The following is a 21,557-nucleotide window of genomic DNA, read 5'->3' as shown; positions in this document are numbered from 1 at the left end:
TAACAACTGCAGACAGTGGAGATATATATATATTTTAAACTGAGAAATTTTTTTAAGAGGACAGTCTATTTAAAGATACTGCTTGGCAGCTGTCCTAGGTCCCCCCCTGAATCTGAGACTTTTCCCACCTCGTCCCTGGCCTGCTAAGGGAAACCCCAACGAGGGCTTCCATTACGCTCCCCACTTCCAGTAGAGTTTTTTTCCTCTGCACCCGGCCGTCTCCCCGGGGGCGCTCTGTCCTCCCGCAAGGTGGATGGGTGTCATTCCCCCACCCTCCTCCAGGCCTGTGTCGGTGATGCCTGCAGCAGCTCCATCCCATGTGGCTCCTCTGCCGCACTGTCGCTTTCCCCCGCCTCCTCCGCCCGTGGTGCTGCTGCCTCCCCTGTTTGCTCGCCTCGCACAATCCGCTCTCCCTCCGGAGCCGGCGGCTGCCGCCGTTCCTCCTGCCGCTGCCTCCACCCGCCATTGGCCGTAAACAACCCCCCCCCGTCCCCCATCTTCTCCCCCCGTCGCTGTCAAGCGGGGAGGAGGCAGGGCTCTGCTGCCCCTGTGCGTGCGCCCCTGAGCAACTTGCAGCCGCGGGGCTCCGAACCGGAATCAGCGCGGGTCCTGCATGCACCTGAGCCGGCCGCAGGCGCAGCCGCGCGCACGGGCAGCTCCGCAGCCGGGGGGCGCGTGTGTGGCAGGATCCGAAGAGAAGGCGGCGGCGGCGGCAGCAGACTGAGCTTGCGAGCGGCTGGGGAGCGCTGCCTGCCTAGCCCGACTCGCATGCGCTGGCTACGCCGGCTGGCTGTGCAGCCTGGCCGGGGCGGGGAGCGCTGATCGCCTCGGCTGCGCCCTGACTCGGCAGCGGCGGAAGAGAGGGAGCCGGGGCCTTTTGCGAGGTATGGGCTGCTGCCCTGCGGCTGGGGGTTCGCGTCTCCTGCGGGCCGCACAGCCCTTGCGCGGAGTCGGCGCCGGCTGCGCCGCGGGGCATGAGCAGGGGCTTGCCTGAGCGCGCAACTTAGCCCGGACTCGGTACTGAGTTGCCTAGCAAAGTGCATCCTCTCCTGGGAGCGCTGCAGAGAGACCGGCCTGGCCGCTGCCTCCGGCCCCTGCTGGGGATGAGTCCTGCGGAGAGCACCGCTGGCCAACGGGCAGCCCCCGAGCACCTGGAGTCGGAGACCCTGTGAACGGGGCCGCTGCCCTCTCGTTGCCTCCGCCTTTGCTGCCTCCTGCTTTCCCCAGCGGCGGCCTCTGGTGCCCGGCGCAGGATGCCGCTTGCCGGGGGCAGCGCGCTGCAGCCCGCTGGAGGGGCTCGCTCCCTCAGCCCCGCCGCCCTGTCCCGCAGTTTGTCCCGCCTGCGCGAGTATCGGACCCGCTCCCGGATCATGCTGTCCTTGGGCGTCACCCAGATGGTGCTTGGATGCCTCATCGTGGCCGTCAGCTTCGCTGCCCTGGCTCTCACCACCTCGGCCAGGGTCCGGCACTCTTGTCCCTTCTGGGCCGGCTTCTCGGTAAGTGCAGCCGGCAGAATGTGCTGGGGCAGCCGCTTGGCCTCCCTAGTGTGTCTTTCGAAAAGTTACTTCCCCGTCTGCAGCGGAAGAGAGGGATGTGCCCCCCTCCAGGGACAGGGTAGGGGCAAGAGGTGTTATTTTCCTTTCCCTTCCGACATTAGTAATTGAGAGAAGTGTACAAAGTTTCTTGTATACCAGTGAGGTATAAACGCCCTGCAAATTAAATGGGAGTGTGTGTTTGTGTTGGTGGGGTGGTGTAGCTGTGTTTTTGTCTCCTTTGGGGATTAATATGGTGCAGGTCTGTGAGTGGGCACCCCACCATTTCCCGCCCTGTGGTACTGCAGCTTGCTCATGATTACCCTCAGACCTGCTTCAGGAGATTCTATTGCCGAGAAGCTAATTTGCCTCTGGGATGCACCAGATTGAACCAAATGACAAGTACTTGCAGAAAATGTCATGAGGGAAGATACCCCTGTCCATCCACCCATTGGTAAATTAAGTGATTGTGATGCTGAAGACCTGTTTTATATTTTGCACTTATAAAATGCATTATTTGGCCTGAAATTAATTTTATAAAGTATTTGGGGATTGTTTATTTTTTATTTTAAAATATTGGGGGGGGGGGGGTTGAAAAAAGTGCTTGGAAAAGAATGGATCTTGCCACTTTAATGGTAAAGTGGATGGATTGACTTTATAATACTCAGTGTCAAAAAGAGATAAAAAAGATAAAATATTCAAACGATAAAAGTGTTACTTTTTACATAAAATCTCAATCCAACTATCTACACCTTTGTGTTTGAGGAGTTGCTGTAAGGGACATGGGATCAGACAAGAACTTAGTCAAGGAAAAGCAGCCTCTTATGGAGCCAGCACTTACTTTATAAGCTAGGTTTTCTGTTCTGATTTGCTGTTATAATTACATTTCCTCTTCTCCCCTTTACTTCCCCTTCCCACTTGTCTTATGCTGTACTCATTGGGTTAGATGTGGCATGATGTGGCAGTACTTATCAATGAGACCATCAAAAAAGTCTGATCTTGCTTCTCTTGAAGTCAGTAGTAAAAGAAAAGGATGGGAGCTCTATTAACGTTCTGTGTGAAAAATTGATAAATTGTTCTGAACCTTCCTGTAAACACAGGGGGTTTTTTTTGTTTGTTTTCGGTATCTCACAGATTCCTAGTTATCACTGTGTTGTTGTTATTGGGTTCAGTTTTTATGTGAATAATTTGGAATAATTTTGACTTCTAACCTGAAGAATTCTGTTTATAGAGCACACTGGATCCACAGTTATGAGCTGATGTCTCTCAAGTTCTTGGCACAGATTTATGCATGAATGAAAATGTAACTACCAGAAACAGGTTGTGTTGGAGGTAATAAAATGAAATTAGAACAGCAGGAACAGATTTTAATGTACACATGTAATACACAAACCCTCACAGTTGCAGAAAGCAACTGCACTGCTCCACTGGGGAATGTAATATATGCTATTGTGTTGCTTTAGCTTGGCTGAATGTGGAGGTTTCACAGAAGTTCGCTACAACACATTACTGACTAGCTAGAAGGCTACATAGCTCTCTAGGTAAGGTCAGATCTGGCAAAGTAGTTCTTCGCCCTACATATTTAGAATATTTTGTTTAAGTAGGGGTTTAACTGATTCTACTGACTAAATTTCCTTTTCCCTATTGTTGGTTTTGTCTCCATCATGTTATGTTAGGATGTTTAAAAATTAAAATTGCTGGACTTTTTTGATCTGGGCAGCTGGCCTAAATCTGTTCTTTGTGTCTGCACTTCTAGTATTTAAAAGTTGGACCATGAAAATTCCTTTCATTAGGAGCAAAACAAGAAACTCAAGTCAGTGGTGTTACCAGGACATTAATATCACTGAGCAGACAGACTCTCAATCTTGCTTCATTTAATTTAATAGGTTGTTGATTCCAAGATGTTTTTAACACTTTTAAATAATGTTTAATAAACCAGAGTATTTGCAGCTTTAAAGTATTTGTCCAGAAAACAAACTGATATTTGGTTCAAACCCAAGTCAACTTCTCTAAATATCTGGCAGAAGTGGCACATTTTCAAAATGGTCATGCTCAAACCAAATTATTTACTTAAAGTGGTTTCTGATTCAGTCTATCTCCTTGCAGGACAGAAAAAAGCTCTGGATTCTACAGCTTTGTAGAACCTTTTCTTGGATTTTTTCCCCTGCATTATTTGGTAGCTAAGTCTGTAGTTTTGAAAAGAAATGTCATTTTGCAATGGTCACTTGGATTTTATAGTCATCACACTGCTGTCTTTGAGACTGAGCTTAGGCAAACAGAAGTATTGCAGTCAATGGAGATGTCACAATTCATAATGATGAGGTGTTAATTTCATGTCTTCTGACCACTTAAATAGTAATGTGCTCTTGAGACAAGACAGCTGTGTCAGGTTTAGAGGGTATGCAACTTGTCTGTGTATTCCAGTATGTAATTGGTGCATCTAACCTTTTATCTAGGTTTAATGAGTTGATTAATGTGATGTTTAGTCAGTCAGTACAAAACAAATAACTTTTAAAAATAAACAGAATTTATTTTATTTTTACAATTTTTTTTTCAGATCTCTTCCTCTTATTTTACAGGACACAAAAGATATGTCTTACTGTTACAATAGTTATGGGCAGAGGCCAAGTGTTGGATGACAATCTAGTGTTATTATATGTATTGACGTATTTGAAATGTCAAGTACATGCGTGTGGTTCTTAAGTCGACCTGTTAATGTATGCGTCTACACTACCCGGTCCTTTACGCCGACCTAAATCGCCTCTAATGTTGACTTCTGTAATCCATCTCTCCGAGAGGTGTAGCGCTTAATTTGATTTTCATGAGTCGACTGAGGTAGTGGAGACTTGTGTAATTCGACTTATTTGGCCTCCAGGTGGTGTCCCACAATTCTCATCTGTGACCACTTTGGAGATCATTCTCATCTCTGCTGCACTGCAGCAGCTACACAGGAAACGGCCCCTCCCCTGCTAAAGCCCCGGAAATTTTTGATTTCCCATTTCCTGTTTGATCAGCGTTGGGAGCGTGCCAGCTTGAGCACAGCTGATCATGGAGATTACACACCCCAAACGCGCTCCAGCCTGGTCTGCAGAGGACATGGTGGATCTCATCACTTTGTGGGGAAGAGTCTGTGCAGGCAGAGCTCTGATCCAGCAAAAGTAATGCTGACGTTTGTGCAAAGATTGCTCATGGAATGGGGGAGAAGGGCTAGATGAGGGACACGCAGCAGTGCCATTTGAAAATAAAAGGCAAGGGAGGTGAACAGACGTTCTGGTGCTGCACCGGACACGTGCCAGTTCTACAACGAGCTGCATGTGATTCTTGGGGGACCCTACCAGTACCCGCACAAGCAACATGGACACCTCACACGTGTGTGAGTCTAGGGACAACAGGGAGGATGATATGGTGGATGAGGAGGAGGAGGAGAATGGGAGACAGGCGAGTGGTGGATCCATTCTCCCTGAGAACCAGGAAATATTTTTAACCCTGGAGCCCTGTGGGTTGCAGGACATCACGGTGGCCAACCATGATGCTGGGGAAGGCACTTCTGGTAAGTATACAGTTACAATCAAAGTCCAGTTAAACTTGAGCAGGCGCACACATTCGGTTGTATTGCATGTTTACTGTGAAGAAAAAGTGAGGTGCTGTGGCTCTCTGCTTACAAGAGGCTGCTCCAGCTACGCAGACGGTGGCCCCTGGAAAAGACTGTTTATGCAATCCTTTGTAGAAGGTTTCTGGGCAGGGCAGTCTTTTTTCTTTCACCAGGGTAGGACACTCCCACGCAACTCCTGAATTAATTCTGCTGTCGTCATTGTGGTACACAGCATAGCAGCATAGGGACCAGGTCTATATCCAGATGCTTACAGCATCTCCTTCCTTTCCACTTCTGTTACCCTCAGGATACTGATATCACATAGGGTTGCCTGGGGAAATGGGGGAAGTTCTCATTAAAAGTGCTCTTACAAGAAAAGAAGGAAAAAAAAAAAGAAAGCATGTCGACCCCCTCGCCCCCCCCCCACACATATATTCTGGATTGCCAAATCACGTGGGCGCTAATGTGCCTTTACTGTGCTCAACATGAGTCAGCAAGTAGTTTGAGTGGCTGATAGGGGATTGGGAAATCTCACACGTGGGCCCCCAATTTGGGAATGAAAATGTCCCCCCCACCCCACTCATAAACAGCTTCCTGTGGTGCTATGGGGAGGGGCGATTGTTCAACTAGCTAGCTCTGCTCCCAATATGAGTCTGCTATAAACTTCATTAAAAATGTGATCACCCATGACTCGGGCCGGGGGTGGGGGGGTGAGGTGCTACTCACCATGGCTGGAACAGCAAAATGGCACAGTGAATGGTTATGGATTCTGATTGTTATGGCTTACACCTAGTGTAATAAGGGTTTTTGTTTGTTTTTGCTTTTTTATGAAAACAGCCTTGCTATGGAAACATTTAATGCATGTACAGTGGTCCCTTTCTTTTTTCCCATGACTAACAGCTGGAAATGTGTCCTTCGGCATGTCATCAAAACCTGAATGCAGACTTTCATTTCTTAGAAGGAGGACATGTTCACAGAGATAATGAACGCCTCTGGGATAGCTGACACAGCTGAGAGCATGGAGGATTTCACTGTCTGAGAAGTTAAACATGGACATGGAGAGCAGACAAGCTTCCCATGAGCATGAGTGTGCGGTGCATGATGAGATGCTTCGGATTATGAGGGACCAATCAGACACGTTGAGGCATCTGGTTGAGCTGCAGGAACAGAAGCAGGAGGGTCCCTCTGCAGACCCTGGTGGACAGCCAGCCAGCATCGCCTGGCTCAGAATCACCCTCCATGAAGCATTCCATGAGGCTTGGAAGAAAAGTCCATTAACCCTTTCACTTAACTCAGGGGGAATGTACAAGGAACAGAAGGTGCCCATTCACAGACCTTTGATGGTCTAGAATGTGGTGTTATGTTACACAGCTGAAAATGTTTCTCCCGTTCCAACTTTACAAACCCCTTTCCCCCAGGCTAACTTTTTTTTTCTGTTCTCCTTCTTTACTTATGTTTGTTAAATAAAGTAAATGCGTTTGACAGATAAATGTTCTTTATTGAGTAGAAGCAGTGGGCTTTGGTGGGGGGTTGGCTTTACAGGGACAGTGATACAAGCCAGGTGAAGCTTTGGGAAAGCACAATGCGGACAAGCAGCTCACATTACTGTGACTCATTATTGAAACGGCTTTTCAAAGCCTCGTGGATAGGCAGCGCCCCTTGCTGTGCTCTTCTTATTTCCCTGGTGTCTGGTTGCTCAAAAATGGCAGCCATGCGGTCTGCCTCAACTGCCCACCCCTGCGGAAAATTTTCCCACTTTTTTTCACAGATGTTATGGAGCACACAGCAGGCAGCTATAACCATGGGGATGTTCTCTTCACTAAGGTCCAACCTTGTTAGTCGACTTCTCCAGCGCCTCTCTCCCTTATGAGGAGAGATTAAAGAGGCTAGGACTTTTCAGCTTGGAAAAGAGGAGACATGATAGAGGTATATAAAATCATGAGTGGTGTGGAGAAAGTGAATATGGGAACAAGTAAAAAACTTTTCCTTAATATAAGAACTAGGGGCCACCAAATGAAATTAATGGGCAGCAGGTTTAAAACAAATAGAAAGAAGTTCTTCTTCACTCAGCACACAGTCAACCTGTGGAACTCCTTGCCTGAGGAGGTTGTGAAGGCTAGGACTATAACAGGGTTTAAAAGAGAACTGGATAAATTCATGGAGGTTAAGTCCATTAATGGCTATTAACGAAGAAAGGAATGGTGTCCCTAGCCTCTGTTTGTCAGAATGTGGAGATGGATGGCAGGAGAGAGATCACTTGATCATTACCTGTTAGGTTCACTCCCTCTGGGGCACTTGGCATTGGCCACTGTCAGTAGGCAGGATACTGGGCTGGATGGACCTTTGGTATGGCCGTTCTTATGTTATGTTCTTGCAAATGACCAAAGGCACATTCAACCACCATTCTGCACTTGCTGAAACTATAGTTGAACCGTTCCTTACTGCTGTCCAGACGACCAGTGTATGGCTTCATGAACCATGGGAGCAAGGGGTAGGCTGGTTCCCCCTAGATAACTATAGTCATCTCAACGTCATCAATGTTCATTTTGTTGTCTGGAAAGAAAGTCCCAGATTGCAGCTTTTTGAGCAGATCTGAATTCCTAAAGATGCGCATATCATGAACCTTTCCCGACCATCCTACATTGATGTTGGTAAAATGCTCCCTGTGATCCACCAGCACTTGCAACACCATTGAACAGTATGCCTTTCAGTTTATGTACTCTTTGTCAAGGTGGTCTGGTGCCAAGATGGGGATATGTGTGCCATCTATCGCCCCACTGCAATGAGGGAGCCCCATCGCAGCAAAACCATTCCTATGTCCTGCACGTTTCCCAGGCTCACTACCCTTCATAGCAGAAGTCGATCAATGGCCCTGCACACTTGGAGCACAGCAGCTCCCACGGTTGATTTACCTACTCCAAATTGATTCCCCACTGACCGGTAACTCTCTGGTGTTGCAGGCTTCCAAATAGCGATCAGCACTCGCTTCTCCACTGTCAGAGCAGTTTTGTTTTTATGGTGCTGAACTGCACGGCAGGGGAAAGCTCTGCACAAAGTTCCTGGAAGGTGGTCTTCTGCATTCAAAAGTTCTGCAGCCACTGCTCGATATCCAGCACCTGCAAAATGATGTGGTCCCACCAGTCAGTGCTTGTTTCACGGGACCAGAAACGGCGCTCAACAGAGTGCAGCTGCTCTGTGACTGCCAGCAGCAACTGTGAATTTTTTTTTTCTACAGCTTGCAGCAGGGCTGCTTGCAGGACATCACTATGTTCTGCGTGGTGGACCCTACTTTGGCTCTGGAAATACTGCAGCAGAAGGCATGAGGTGTTTGAGATGCTCACAGCAAGAGTGCATAACTGAGCAGGCTCCCTGCTTCTGGGATTATGGCGTATGTGTGGTGGTTTTAAGGCGCGAAAACCACTGGGTTGTTTGCCGTTGATATGAGGGAGGGAGGACAGTGCATCATGGGATGCCAATGCAATGTTCCCATTCTCCCCTGTGACAATGTTTTGGGCCCATGAGGTATTGCACAAACTTTCCAAAACACACTGCAACAAGCTGTACTTTGGGATAGTTACCTACGATTCACTGCTTTGTGCTTCTAGTGAGGACACACTCCATCGAGACAATGAGCCTGGTGTGGCCACGCACAATTGACTTAATTAATTCGGAGGCTTGAGGTCAAATTAGGTAAAGTTGACTTAATTTTGTATTGTCATAGAATCATAGACTTTAAGGTCAGAAGGGACCATTATGATAGTCTAGTCTGACCTCCTGCACAATGCAGGCCACAGAATCTCACCCACCCCCTCCTGTAACAAACCCCTAACCTATGTCTGAGCTATTGAAGGTCCTCAAATCTTAGTTTAAAGACTTTAAGGTGCAGCGAATCCTCCAGCAAGTGACCCGTGCCCCACGCTGCAGAGGAAGGCAAAAGCCCCCCAGGGCCTCTGCCAATCTGCCCTGGAGGAAAATTCCTTCCTGACCCCAAATATGGCGATCAGCTAAACCCTGAGCATGTGGGCAAGACTCACCAGCCAGACACCCAGCAAAGAATTCTCTGTAGTAACTCAGATCCCACCCCCATCTAACATCCCATCACAGGCCATTGGGCATATCTACCGCTAATAGTCAAAGATCATTACCAAGAAAGGTTATCAAATACTAGCAGGGGAGTTAATACTACTTGGAAAGCATCAGACTTGGAGAACTTCTTATGTACAGTGTCTGTGGAGTTTGTGCAGAGGTGCTTTTGGGGGGTCCTGTGGAACAGGAGCATGCTACAAAGCCACCTCCTCCCACCTCGGTTTTGGGGCCTATTTACCCTTTTTCCTTTACTTTGCTACCCTCCATGCCATGTACCACATGGAAGAAACATGTCTGCTGCTAGTCTGGTTAAACCATACTGTGTATGGGGCCAGCATGATTAATGCTTGCTCACCATATATAATGTACAAGGGAGCATGGATTTTTATGAACCAGTAGAAGACACAAAACATGAGGTAATGTACTGCACAGCTATGATAGTGTTAGGAAAACATTGGCTGTCATAGATATTACAGATGGGTAACATGGGTATTGAATTTAAATTCATCTGCTCCTACAGAATGGGATAAGTATGTTTTGTTTCTTCAATAAAGCTTTTATTTTTTATTTATTGCACTTCTGCTTTACTGAGCAAGTCTCCGGAAGGGATTGAAAATAAACTCAATCATCCTTTTGAAAAAGCTTATCCCTGGATGTTAAATAGTTAACTGTTAATCAAGCAGTTTTCTTATGTGGTTAATTTCAAAGAGTCCCGGGCACTTAAAAATAGCCACATGTACAGCCTCATCCAATATTCTTCCAAGATATTTATAGTATTTTCAGCAGAAGTCAGACATAGCATTGCAACTGTAAAACTACCCTGCCAAAGAGTGAAATTTTTCTGCTTGCCTCTTGAAAATATGAGTAGAGAAGCAGCTGGGTAAAGATGTGTGAGAGAAATAACTTAAATATTCTTTAAAACTTCATTTTCAACCAAAATCAGTCACAAATATAAACTACCAGCAAACAAAAGTTCTCTGCACTAAAACCAAGGTAGTTATTTCTCTAGCCCTTAATAATCCTTCCTTGATGGTCAAGCTCCTGTTTTAGAATTCTTATTGGACTACTCTGAATTTACTTGCTCTTTTGGAAGGAAAATACATCAGATATGGGTGTTGATGGAAAGTATCAACAAAAAGTACTCCCTAGAATTCAGTCTCCCTGAATCTTGGGGAATAGTACACTGAGTCTCCTCTGATTGATGTACTCAGTCAGAGGAGACTCAGTGTAGGAGCCGATACTCAGATAGGAGCAGTCTAGTATTTTGTACACAAAGATACAGAGTCGTCAGTTTTAAAATAGCTACAGGGCAAGAGGAAGTAGCTTCCATATTTCTTTTTTCCTTAGAAAAACAAGACAATTCATTTTCTCTTTGCTGGATTTGGAGGAACTCTCTGGGAGAGCAAAACTTCAAATGAAATGAGTAGTTGAATACCAAGTTGTATACTAAATCCCTGAGGAATGCAAAATAATACATTTTAAAGGGTTTTTTTTTCACTAACTTTTCCTGTTCAAAGATTTAGCGGCACTGTCGATTTGTCATAGGGAAATCACAGACACAAGGTGAGTGAGGCATTATTTGGTAGAAGAGACAAACTTTTGAGGTATACATAGCTCTTTTTCAGGTCTGGGAAAGGTATTCAGACTGTCTCAGTTAACTGGCCACTTCACCTTGAATAGTGTCTTACAGTTTGTGTTAGCTACTTATGCTAAACAAACTGTTCCACGTTGTATTTAGCTGGGAATATCTTTCTCAGACCTGAGGAAGAGCACTGCGTATCTCAAAAGCTTTTCTCTTTCCTAGCAGAAGTTGGTCCAATAAAAAATATTACCTCACCCACCTTGTCTCTTTAATATTCTGGGACCAACTCGGCTATAACAACACTACAAAGAATAATAGGGAAATCATGTTAGTTTTAGCCACAAGAAGTGCAGAAGATGACTACCATAGTCCTGTGCTTTGTGATATTGGTTAATGAAGTCCAGAGCTACAAGTAGGATGCAAGAACTTGCTAAGTGTCTTCTGATTGCTTTAGAAAAGCATGCCTTTAATTAATTGGGGCTCTCAAGGCTCCTTCCCCACTCTGAACTCTAGGGTACAGATGTGGGGACCTGCATGAAAGACCCCCTAAGCTTATTCTTACCAGCTTAGGTTAAAAACTTCCTCAAGGTACAAACTTTGCCTTGTCCTTGAACCCTGTGCTGTCACCACCAAGCGTATTAAACAAAGAACAGGGAAACAGCCCACTTGGAGACATCTTCCCCCCAAAATATTCCCCCAAGCCCTACATCCCCTTTCCTGGGGAAGGCTTGATAAAAATCCTCACCAATTTGTACAGGTGATGCATCCAAACTCTTGCATCTTAAGAACAATGAAAAAGCAATCAGATTCTTAAAAGAAGACTTTTAATTAAAGAAAAAAGTAAAAGAATCACCTCTGTAAAATCAGGATGGTAAATACCTTACAGGGTAATCAGATTCAAAACATAGAGAATCCCTCTAGGCAAAACCTTAAGTTACAAAAAGACACAAAACAGGAATATACATTCCATTCAGCACAGCTATTTTACCAGCCATTAAACAAAAGAAATCTAACACATTTCTAGCTAGATTACTTACTATTTACAGGAGTTCTGAGCTGCATTCCTGATCTGTTCCTGGCAAAAGCATCACACAGACAGACAGAGCCTTTGTTTCCCCCCATCTCCTCCCAGCTTTGAAAGTAACTTGTCTCCTCATTGGTCATTTTGGTCAGGTGCCAGTAAGGTTATCTTAGCTTAACCCATTACAGGTGAAAGGGTTTTGCCTCTGGCCAGGTGGGATTTTATAGTTCTGTATACAGAAAGGTGGTTACCCTTCCCTTTATATTTATGACAGGGGCAAATCACTTCCCGACATTTGGAATGTTTTGTTTGAGAATGAGTAAGAGGCTGTAATATATACTTTCTTTTTTGATTCCTGTTCATCAGCTCAGCAGCGAGAAGTGGGTCCGAATGAAGTCTTTCCATCAATTTCTGATGTGTATGAGCTTCAGGGCTTCATTCATCTTTAAACCCTTTTTATTCTTTGTCATTCTTCACTATGTCTATCCAACACATCCTCAGTCTTTCCCTGTTTCCTTGCACTCTGGAATGTATTGCCATGTGTGGTATCCTTTTCAGGTCCATTCTTGCCATGTGTCCCAACAATCGCAGCCATCTTTCTTGAATCCACTGCAACAGCATTATTTTTTGTCTTAGCCATTTTTTTATCACTTCATTTTTCGTTTTTTTCCTTCTTGAAACTCTCAGTATTCCCTTCAGCTAGTTAATTTCTGCAGTCAATATCTTTTGTTCGTTGGCTTTCCTCATACTCCAGTATTCTGACTCGCATAACAGTATTGGCATGACAGTTGTTTTATATACACTGATTTACATTTTTATCAAAATGTCTTTAGCCTTCCAGATCTTGCAGAGTTTTCTGAATGCTGTAGCGGCTAGTCTGGTTCTTCTTTTTATGTCATTTTCACAAATCCCGTTCTTCAGCACTAGTCTTCCACTTTACCTTTTCATTTTCCTCCACAATGGCTCAGTGAATGCTTTTCCTCTGTAGTTCTGACACTCACTCTTATCTCCTTTTTTTATAGATTGGCACTATTATTGCTCTCCCCCATTTGTTCACCACTTGCTTTTTGTTTGTAATCCTTGTTGAATAGCTTGTGAATCAGCTTTACCATGTGTTCCTCACCTGCTTGCAACAGCTCTGCAGTTGTGTTGTCACTTCCTAGTGCCTTTTTTCTTTTTCAAACTTTCTATCAAGTTTTCTTGAGGAATTTAAACCTTATTTCAAGATTATGCCAAATAGTTAAGACGAGGCAGTATAAGTTTAGAAATAGAGTGAGAGGGAGGGGAGGGCACAAGTGTACCTGGACTATATGGGTAAGTAATGACAATATTTTTATTTAGAAGAAAATTCTTGACGGATCTTCACAAGCTGCAAGTAATGAAAATTCAAGCGGTTTGTTTGAACTGCAGTCTGTTTCATTAACTTCATCTTCATATTTTTGATCTGATAGTGAGATGACTGTTAACAACAGTAAATTGTTTTAGCATTATAGCACAACTAGCAGTAACTTCTATCACTGTTCCAAGGCTCTCAAAACATCTCTGGGTCCACAGCATTGCAAAAATATACATCACAAGTGACTGTATATGTTTCCACATTTATTAATTGTGTCAGAAAGGCACTATAAGACTGAGCCTCATTAATTCTCTCAGCAGGGAAAAGTGAACACTTTTTAAAAAATACAAAGTATATGAACATAAGGTCCTTATTTGTATTTCTGATAACAGGAAGAACCTATCACTGGTTGGATGATGCTCAAGGGGGCTGGTAAGTGAATGTCAAAATTAGGCTACCCCAGTAAACCACTGAAATACTGAAACGTGTCAGAAAATGTCAACATTGAAGTTCTACAAGAGACTCTAGAAGCTTTGGGGTAGCTGATGTTTGAGAAAATATTTATTCTTCACTCTCTGTCCTTCAAAATCCAAAATATTTTGGATGACTGGTTATATATATGATGCAATAAATACAAATGGTGCTTTGTAACTCATAGAATATGTCCAACAAAAAACAGATTGGCTATTAAGCTCTGGATTTCTGATGATGTACAGTAACTGTAAACGCTGCCTAATTAGATGGTTAAACTAGGCTTATGGCCACTTTGTGTCAATAGAATGTATTTGACCATATTTAGTATATTATTTAATTCCTAATTCCTGAGTATGATGATAACGACATTTATGGAACTATAGGAGTGGTATCTGCTCTCACAATTGTTTCTTGAAATCGTTTAGAAGTGGGCAGTTACAGATATATTCCCTTCCTCTCAGATCCCAGCATCCCCAGAAAATCCCCAGTCTCAAAGATGGGGCTTCTCTATTACTGACAGGGCATGAATGAAACTGCCAAGTAATTAATCAGATTATTGAGATGTGGTCTTTATTTTTTTCCTATTCAGGATGCTCAAGTTATATTTGTAGTTTCAGTATTTCTGGTTAGAAAAGTAAGCAAATTACAAGCTGTAGTTTCTTTCACTTCAGTATACTTATTTGAGTATAACGTTATTGAGGGCCAGCATAGCTCCAGAATTTCTCCTAAAATGTGGTCTCTTCTTTCTGTTTGAATCCTTCCTTAACTCTATTTTTTGCCCTTATCCCATTTTGAAAGTAGATATAATATACTCGCTTAAATGCAACCTTGATGTCATGAGAACTTTGAAGATACTATATGTTCAGAGAGTTAAAAGCTGTTTTTATACTGTTCAGAAATAGGTAAAAGGTGTAATAAATTTGTAAGGGAGGTTGTCAAGGTGACTCATGCAAACAGTCCTCCAATGGAAGGTCAGGCAGGACGTACAACACACAGAAAATGTTCTTGTATTGAGGAGACAAGTATATATTGATAAAAACTTGTTGGGTAGATTTCTGGAGCACTCTATATTCTATAATGGCATTATTATAAAATAGATTTGATTCCAACAGCTGATGCATTATTGGAGAGGAGGAATCTCTATGTATGTAGTTTAACTTAAAAAAGCATAGTCTACTCCATGCTATTCCCAGTCAGTAAACCTTTTTGTCCCTCACATTCAGTAAATTGCTTTAGCACATCTTCATATGTAATCATGGGAGAGTGAATGAAGGATTAAAAGAAATATAAATATAAAAAGACAATGATAATTATAAGTTGTACTTATTTTCTCTCCATTATTGCAGCAGAACTTTTCCTTCCTTCAGTGACCCTTTTCCTTTCCTTTGGGCCTTTCACTTATTGGTTGGGTAGTCAGTTGAAGTGAAGGAGTTGCTAGGGTGATGGTATTAATAGTTCAGGGGATGGGGTTCTTCTGTTTTGAGCTGGAGAAAAGCTTGCCTGTAACAGGGAGCTGGTTCTTATGTAGGTGAAGGTTGCAGTAATGAAGAGAAATTCAACTAACTGCTACTGTTGAGCAATTTTTTATTTTACTTTGATCTACTGGACTTAGCATGGAATTTTTGCCAAATCTGTGAACAGTCACTTAAGTGTTATTTCTCCTGCGCCTGGTTATCTCATATCTTGAATTTAAATGTTAACTTTGTTACAGGTGAATGTTCTTCTGTGAGTATGTATCACTGTGGAGCCTATAGTGGGTTAACATGCACCTTGTGTTCAAAACTGGATTTTTTATTTCTTTATTTTTTTTACTGGAAGTGTCTACCACGGCATGCACCCTGTGACACCTCGATCTCCACACAAGAGCATAAAGACAGTTTTCTCTTATCCCCCATGGCAGCGCGACTGAACATGGCAAATGTCTGACTCACTGAAGATTAGCCTGAGCTAAGAATTAGAGTCTTCTGCAACCATATCTGATTGTCTCTTTTAACTTCCATGAACCATCTGGACCAAACTTTTCTGATCAGACCTCTGAGTTTTCTCTAACAGCAGATTCAAAACCTGCGGGCTTCAAGTCCTGTCCATTCCTCATTGGACTAAATATCCCTGAGAGATGGACACCGTAAGTGGCTCTTCTGTCTGGGGGAACCACATATTCCAAGTAGATGCTCAATATGCTTATCCTTCTCTGCAGGGACCCTCCAATCACAAGATACAAGGTTGAAACTCAGTCTTCTGGAACAGTATATGAATGTCTCATTAGACAAGCTCCAGAATCCTATTAAAGGACAATCCAGAATCCTATTAAAGGACAATCCCACCAAATAGACAGGTGATGCCTAAAACTATTGCAAAGAAGACACTGACATCAGCACCACCATCAGAACACTGATCCTGGCATTGAAGCTGACCTCTGCTTTTACATGAAATCCAGCAACATCACCTCAAGTGTCAAAGTTAAGCCAAAAGAAGCTGCTCTGAGCAATGAGATAAAAGCTTAAGAAGGAGCTCAATATCCTGACACCACTCCAGGCACCCTAACTTTATCAGATGTAGAGGAAGAATGGAAAATGAATAAAAGCACACCAGAGGACAAAGATGCCAAATGTCTTAACTTGTTTGGAATAAAGCCATACTCCTCACTTTGCTGCAAGTGTGTATGGCTAACTACCAGGTCCTGCTGGCCAAGTATGACTTTCTAATGGGCGATGGGGTGAAGCCCTTGTAGGAAAAGCTTCCTTATGGTGGCAGAGAGGAGTTAAGGATATAATTAAGGAAGACCTCTGAACACCAAGGCACATTCTACCAGGTTCAACAATGCTGTCTGCCTGTTTCAGGAATGTACCAGTCTCTGAGATCTGAAAGGCAGTTATGTGGAGCAACCCACTAACTTTAATTAATCATTATGCACTTGACAGGGCAGCCAGATCAATTGCCAAGTTCCGGACAGTAGTACTTCAGTCTCTGTTTGACTGACTGATACAGCTGAAACTCCTCACTCCTATTGTCTACGGACTGTGGTGCTTGCCAGTCACTATGGTGGGATCCACACTGACAGATACTCAAAGAAGAAAGAACAGATAACTGTGGCATTTTTTAAAGATGGTGTAGTCAGTGAGGATCCCACAAACACATCCTCCGTTCCCACTTTTCAGAGCTCTCAGCAACTTGAGCTTTGAATTGTGAGGGATCTGAGGGAAGGTCATGGCATGAGAAGGCACAGGGTGCATGTGTGGCAGACACTGCTGTCAGACACTGCTAGTTAAAAAATAAATCCAGTCTAATCTACATGCTCACCAAGGGAGGGATCCACACAGACTTCAAATCTCAATAAAAAAACAGTTACTTTAGGATGGATAACTGTTCTTCATGTGTCTTGGCATCTTTGGATTTGTGCACCATGACATTACTGTATTACATCTTTTTAAAAAAGAGAGAAAGAAAGATAAGAATCAGCAAACTGGCTTAATGATTTGACTTTTTGCTCTCCATTTATGAAATTTTACTTTGATAATGATCTCAGGAGAGTCTCTGTCCAGATGACAGAACATCTGGAACATCTGACTATCTACATAGGAAAGTTGCACCAGTTTGACTTAAGTCAGTGCAAATCCTTGTGGACACTATTTCAGTTTGAGTGGCTCACTTTAGTTAAGCTTAAACCTGTTCACAATTAATTTAAGATAACAGGGAATGAAAAAAACAAAACCACTTTTAAACTGAAATAATAATGTTCCTATGGGTTTGTTTTGGTTTAACTAAATCAGATTCAGGATTACACTGAATACAGTGCAGTCTTCTCATGTAGACAAGCTATTAACTTGACTGAAAAAAAATCCTATCTTAATCAGGTTCGATTAGTATGATTAAAGAGCCCCATTTGAGATGCAGATCTGCTCACGTCTTCACATGTATTAGTCTGCATTTTAATGGAACTTGTTAATCACATAAAGCTAACTCAATTTTGCTAATGTGATGGGGGGACAAAAACATGTTTTTTGTCTGTCAAGACAAGGCCTTAGGTGCATGTGCAGAATATAATTCTGTGTGGCACCCTTAACAGATGTCTTTAAAAAAACAACAACCCAACACACCATCTTCTCTGTTATCTGGTCTCCTGTATGTAGAGTTTATACATTGTATGTAGATTGAAGGGAAGAGAGCCCATGACCTTAAGAAAAGATGAGTTCTGGAATGAAGGGAATGGGTCAATAGTTAAAGTCAGTCAGTGGAGCAAAGAGAAGCTCACCTATTTTGGTGACCAGAGCAGAATCCTTGGTTTCATGTCCATGGGAAATCAAGAATATTCTGTTCCCTTCCTCATAGTCCTAGGTAGTAGGGGGTGCTGGAGGAAAGGATCCCTTGGTAAGTGCTGTGCAAATATGCAGAGAAGGAAGTGGATTTCCATGTTCAAGACTCCCAGTGGGGAATAAGAGAACTATAAAGCTGCTTCTCCTTTCTCTCTTAACTGACTGTCTGGACGGGTGTATAAGGCACATGCAGCATGGAAGCAATAGTGCACTCAGAAGCAGAGGCAAATTAAGATTTATTGGAACCCTGGGTACAAAGTGGTCTCCCCACACCCTGGGGCCCATCCAAATGGGCCAGGCTCCTGGGCACAGGTGTGTTAATCTGTCACTGCTCAGAAGACAGAGCAGAAGGAGAGCAAGGATAACTGTAGCCTCCAAATTATGCAGTTTTCCAGATTGAGAGATGTCACTTTCATACTTCTAAAGCACTGTTGCAAATGTAACATCTGCAAAAGATAATTGACAGTGTCTCTTTTAAATTCAATTAACTATCGGCAATTGCAGTGCTCTGTGTATCTGCATGGGGAAGCATGGTGCAAGTGTAACCTTGAGATTTCCTTTCTTCAGGCCACAGAAGACGAAGATTCATGGAAGTCAGTGTAATTTGTTGCAGGTGAGGGAGCTGCTTTTACTGCTCCGGAGTACCTCCTGCAGGCTAATTGTCATGGGGCTCAGAAACACAGGGTCATGCAGGTTGATTTGAAAACCTGCTATAAGGAATGGGAAGAAAAATACTGCACATTGTGGTGCTTGGGGAGTGTGTCTGAAAAGCCCAGTCATAGGAAAAGAGAGCATAAAAATTGCTTGTTTTAGCATCTCAGCAGTATAATAAATGATCTAGTTTTCAAGTTTCGTTGTTTTTCTGGGCAGCCAGACTTGAAATAGTATTACAACTATGTCATGCCATATGAAGCTGTTTGTTTTATTTTTTTTACTTTGATGGCCAATGGAACGTTGGGTGAATGACTCAGACATTTTGACTAAGAATGAAACAACCTGCCTGAATTTCAATTCCCTTTGCCTTATTGCGTGCTGGAAATGTGTGTGAGCATATTTACCTCAGAAATGCACTGGGCCTCACACCCACAACTAGCTACATGTAACGTGGTATATTGAAAAACTTGAGAATGGACAAGTTCAAACCAGCATTTTCAAGTTCATTTACTGAGTCATTAGCAGCTCTCTAACTAGTTATATCTTTTTGTTATGAGATATACCAGGCCCTCTGAGGCCCCCTGCTGGAGGTCTTGAGGTCCTACCACACCCCAACTGGGAAAGGAGCAGTGAAGTTGGGTCCTCCAGGCCTGTCTAGAAAGGCTGCAGGGAAGCAGCCAATCAGAGTGCAGCAGGCTTAGATAAAAGGAGCTGCAGGGCCCTGAGTAGGTCAGTCCTTGCTTGAATGAGAAGGTTGAGGAGGGGCTGGAAGACTGTGAAACTCTCCAGGTGAGGAGGAGAGGGAGGGATAGGACAAAGAAACTTTCCAGGCAGGGATGTTTTGGAGAGACCCTGCTCAAGCAGGAAACACATGGAGAGAGCCCAGGGACTATAACCCTAAGGTAAGGGGTGAAGGAGTTGGACCAACTGGGAAGCAGCACAGGGAATTCAGCAGAAACTATTAAGGAAGCAGTACATGGCTGATGTTTACAGGGTCCCTGGGTTGAGACCCAGATTAGTGGGTGTGCCTGGATCCCGCCCCAGTGGGGAAGTGGCCTAAGTCTCAAATAGGGGACAAGACACTGCTAAAAGGCCAAGAAAAGTGGCTAGATTTAAAGGGTCCAAAGAGGGGCTGAAGAGAGAAGGCACCCTGAGGAAGGTAGGACTGAGTCCAGTTTGAGCCAGGGAATTGGAAGACTTGTGTTTGTTTCTGTTTTGGACTTGAGTACCCTGGAAGGGGTTTGTCCATTTTAGACTGTGTGACTTGGCAAGAGGGCTGAGCCCCTGAAGACCTGCCCAGCAAGATCAACAGCCAGCAGGGGGTGCTTGAAGCAGAGAAAGAGTGCAGAATCACACACAACTGACAGGAGGCTCTCAGAAGAGGTGTGTCATCCCCCACCCCCCGCCAATCCCACTTTTATTTTAGTTGTATACTACAGTCTTTTGAAGGAATGAGTTATGAATTACTGTGATAAGTTGTGAAAGATTGGACAATTTGTTTTTCTCTCCCTATTCCCTGTCTACTGTATTCAGGAGTTAAGGCAGAAATGGGGTTGCAATCTCCCAATCTGTAACTAGTTCATATATAAATATTTTGGTTAAACCAAAATAGTGATAGTGGTACAACCCTAGTGTGAATGTGGTTTTTCTGGTATAAAAGTGCTTTACACTGGTATAGCTTATAATTATAGCTTCGTACATGTGAGTGAACACATTTATGCTGGTATAACTGCACCCACATGAGGGGGTTTGTACAGCTTTAACTATACTTGTATAGTTAAAGCAGTACAACATTTGTATGTCGACAAGACCAAAGTTTAAAAAAAAAATTCCACCTCCCATAACAAGGGGTCAAAGTGTAGGTCTGTAACACAACTGCAGTGGTGACCATTATTCGTTGTTGTGTTTAGGGCTTCTGGAGTGCTGGAATCGGATTCTGTTTCTTCCCCTGGCCAAACCCATTGCTATCCTCTAAGATAGTGTGTGGAGCAGTATTGAGGAAATACATTAGGCTTCCCCTAACTGTGACTGTACTCTGTGGTATGTAATGGGGAGACTTTAACTAAAACGTTATTTGTAAGCTTGTTTAGGGTCTTGGTCAGTACTAATACACACAGTTGTTCCTGTGACAGTTGCACTGAAAAGTGTGACATTATCATCTTAAAAAGCATTTAACTTAAGTAGATTTGTTCAGCTGTTACACTGCCAACTTGCCCTTATGAGCTTTGCTCTCCTCTGGAGCTCCGCTAATGGACTTGTGTACTCACATAATTGGAATTTGTTTCCTTTGTAATCAATGAAAAATGTAGTAAATATAACATGTCTGGAAAAACTTCTGTCTTTTCTAAACTGTAATTATTATTTATTGCCTTTTATTTCATTCTTTGAATAGTGGATCTGTGTATCTAGACTGATTCTGCAAAAGTAAAATCCTTGTGAAATGAATAGTATGCACATGTAACGTGTAGTGATCAGCTTTCTAATTCAGGGTGGATTTGATTTAAATCAAATTGATTTTTAAATCACTAGTCAGGAAGACTTGATTTAATCATGGATTTTTACATAAAAGTGCATTCTTGTTGGTTTATGTAACCTTAATACATATTCTTCACAACTCAGATAGATGTAGGTTTCATTTTTAGGAGGTACACACTACACATTTTTTAAGTGATTTATTCTGAAAACTTTTCAGAGTAGTTTTACAGCTATATCAGAAAAATGAATGAATGTTTGGTTATTTCATTTGCCAGAGGTAACTGAAGCAGATATTTATGAAGTCATTGGGAGGTGAACTATCTCCAATTCAACAGGTTAATCATTAATATTTGGAGGATTTTCTTGTCATGCTGTATTAGGAGAACATCACCAGACATTTAAATTGTTTTATTTAAGTAAAACAATGTTATGTATTCTGGAGTTTTTTCTTCAACAGCAAACATATAATGTTTTAACAAAACAAGCATATGG

The 21,557-nt window shown here is 43.1% G+C and overlaps 1 protein-coding gene across 4 annotated transcripts in view; it reads left to right on the top strand.

Annotated features, from left to right (window-relative positions):
• Positions 1 to 405: 405 nt before the first annotated feature.
• Positions 406 to 21,557, top strand: part of ENTREP2 (endosomal transmembrane epsin interactor 2) — a 381,215-nt gene continuing 360,063 nt past the window's right edge. The window contains exon 1 of one of the 4 annotated variants that reach the window (XM_084642441.1): positions 406 to 1,496. In XM_084642441.1, the coding sequence (XP_084498567.1) occupies positions 1,254 to 1,496 (243 nt within the window). In that variant the 5' untranslated portion in view covers positions 406 to 1,253. The remainder of the gene's footprint in view (positions 1,497 to 21,557) is intronic. The other 3 variants (XM_084642439.1, XM_084642440.1, XM_084642438.1) reach the window with 3 other exon arrangements.

Source organism: Lepidochelys olivacea, assembly GCF_965140295.1.
Source record: "Lepidochelys olivacea isolate rLepOli2 genome assembly, chromosome: 10".
In the NCBI taxonomy this organism is placed as follows: Eukaryota; Metazoa; Chordata; order Testudines; family Cheloniidae; genus Lepidochelys; species Lepidochelys olivacea.
This window is presented reverse-complemented; position numbering and strand designations above follow the sequence as displayed.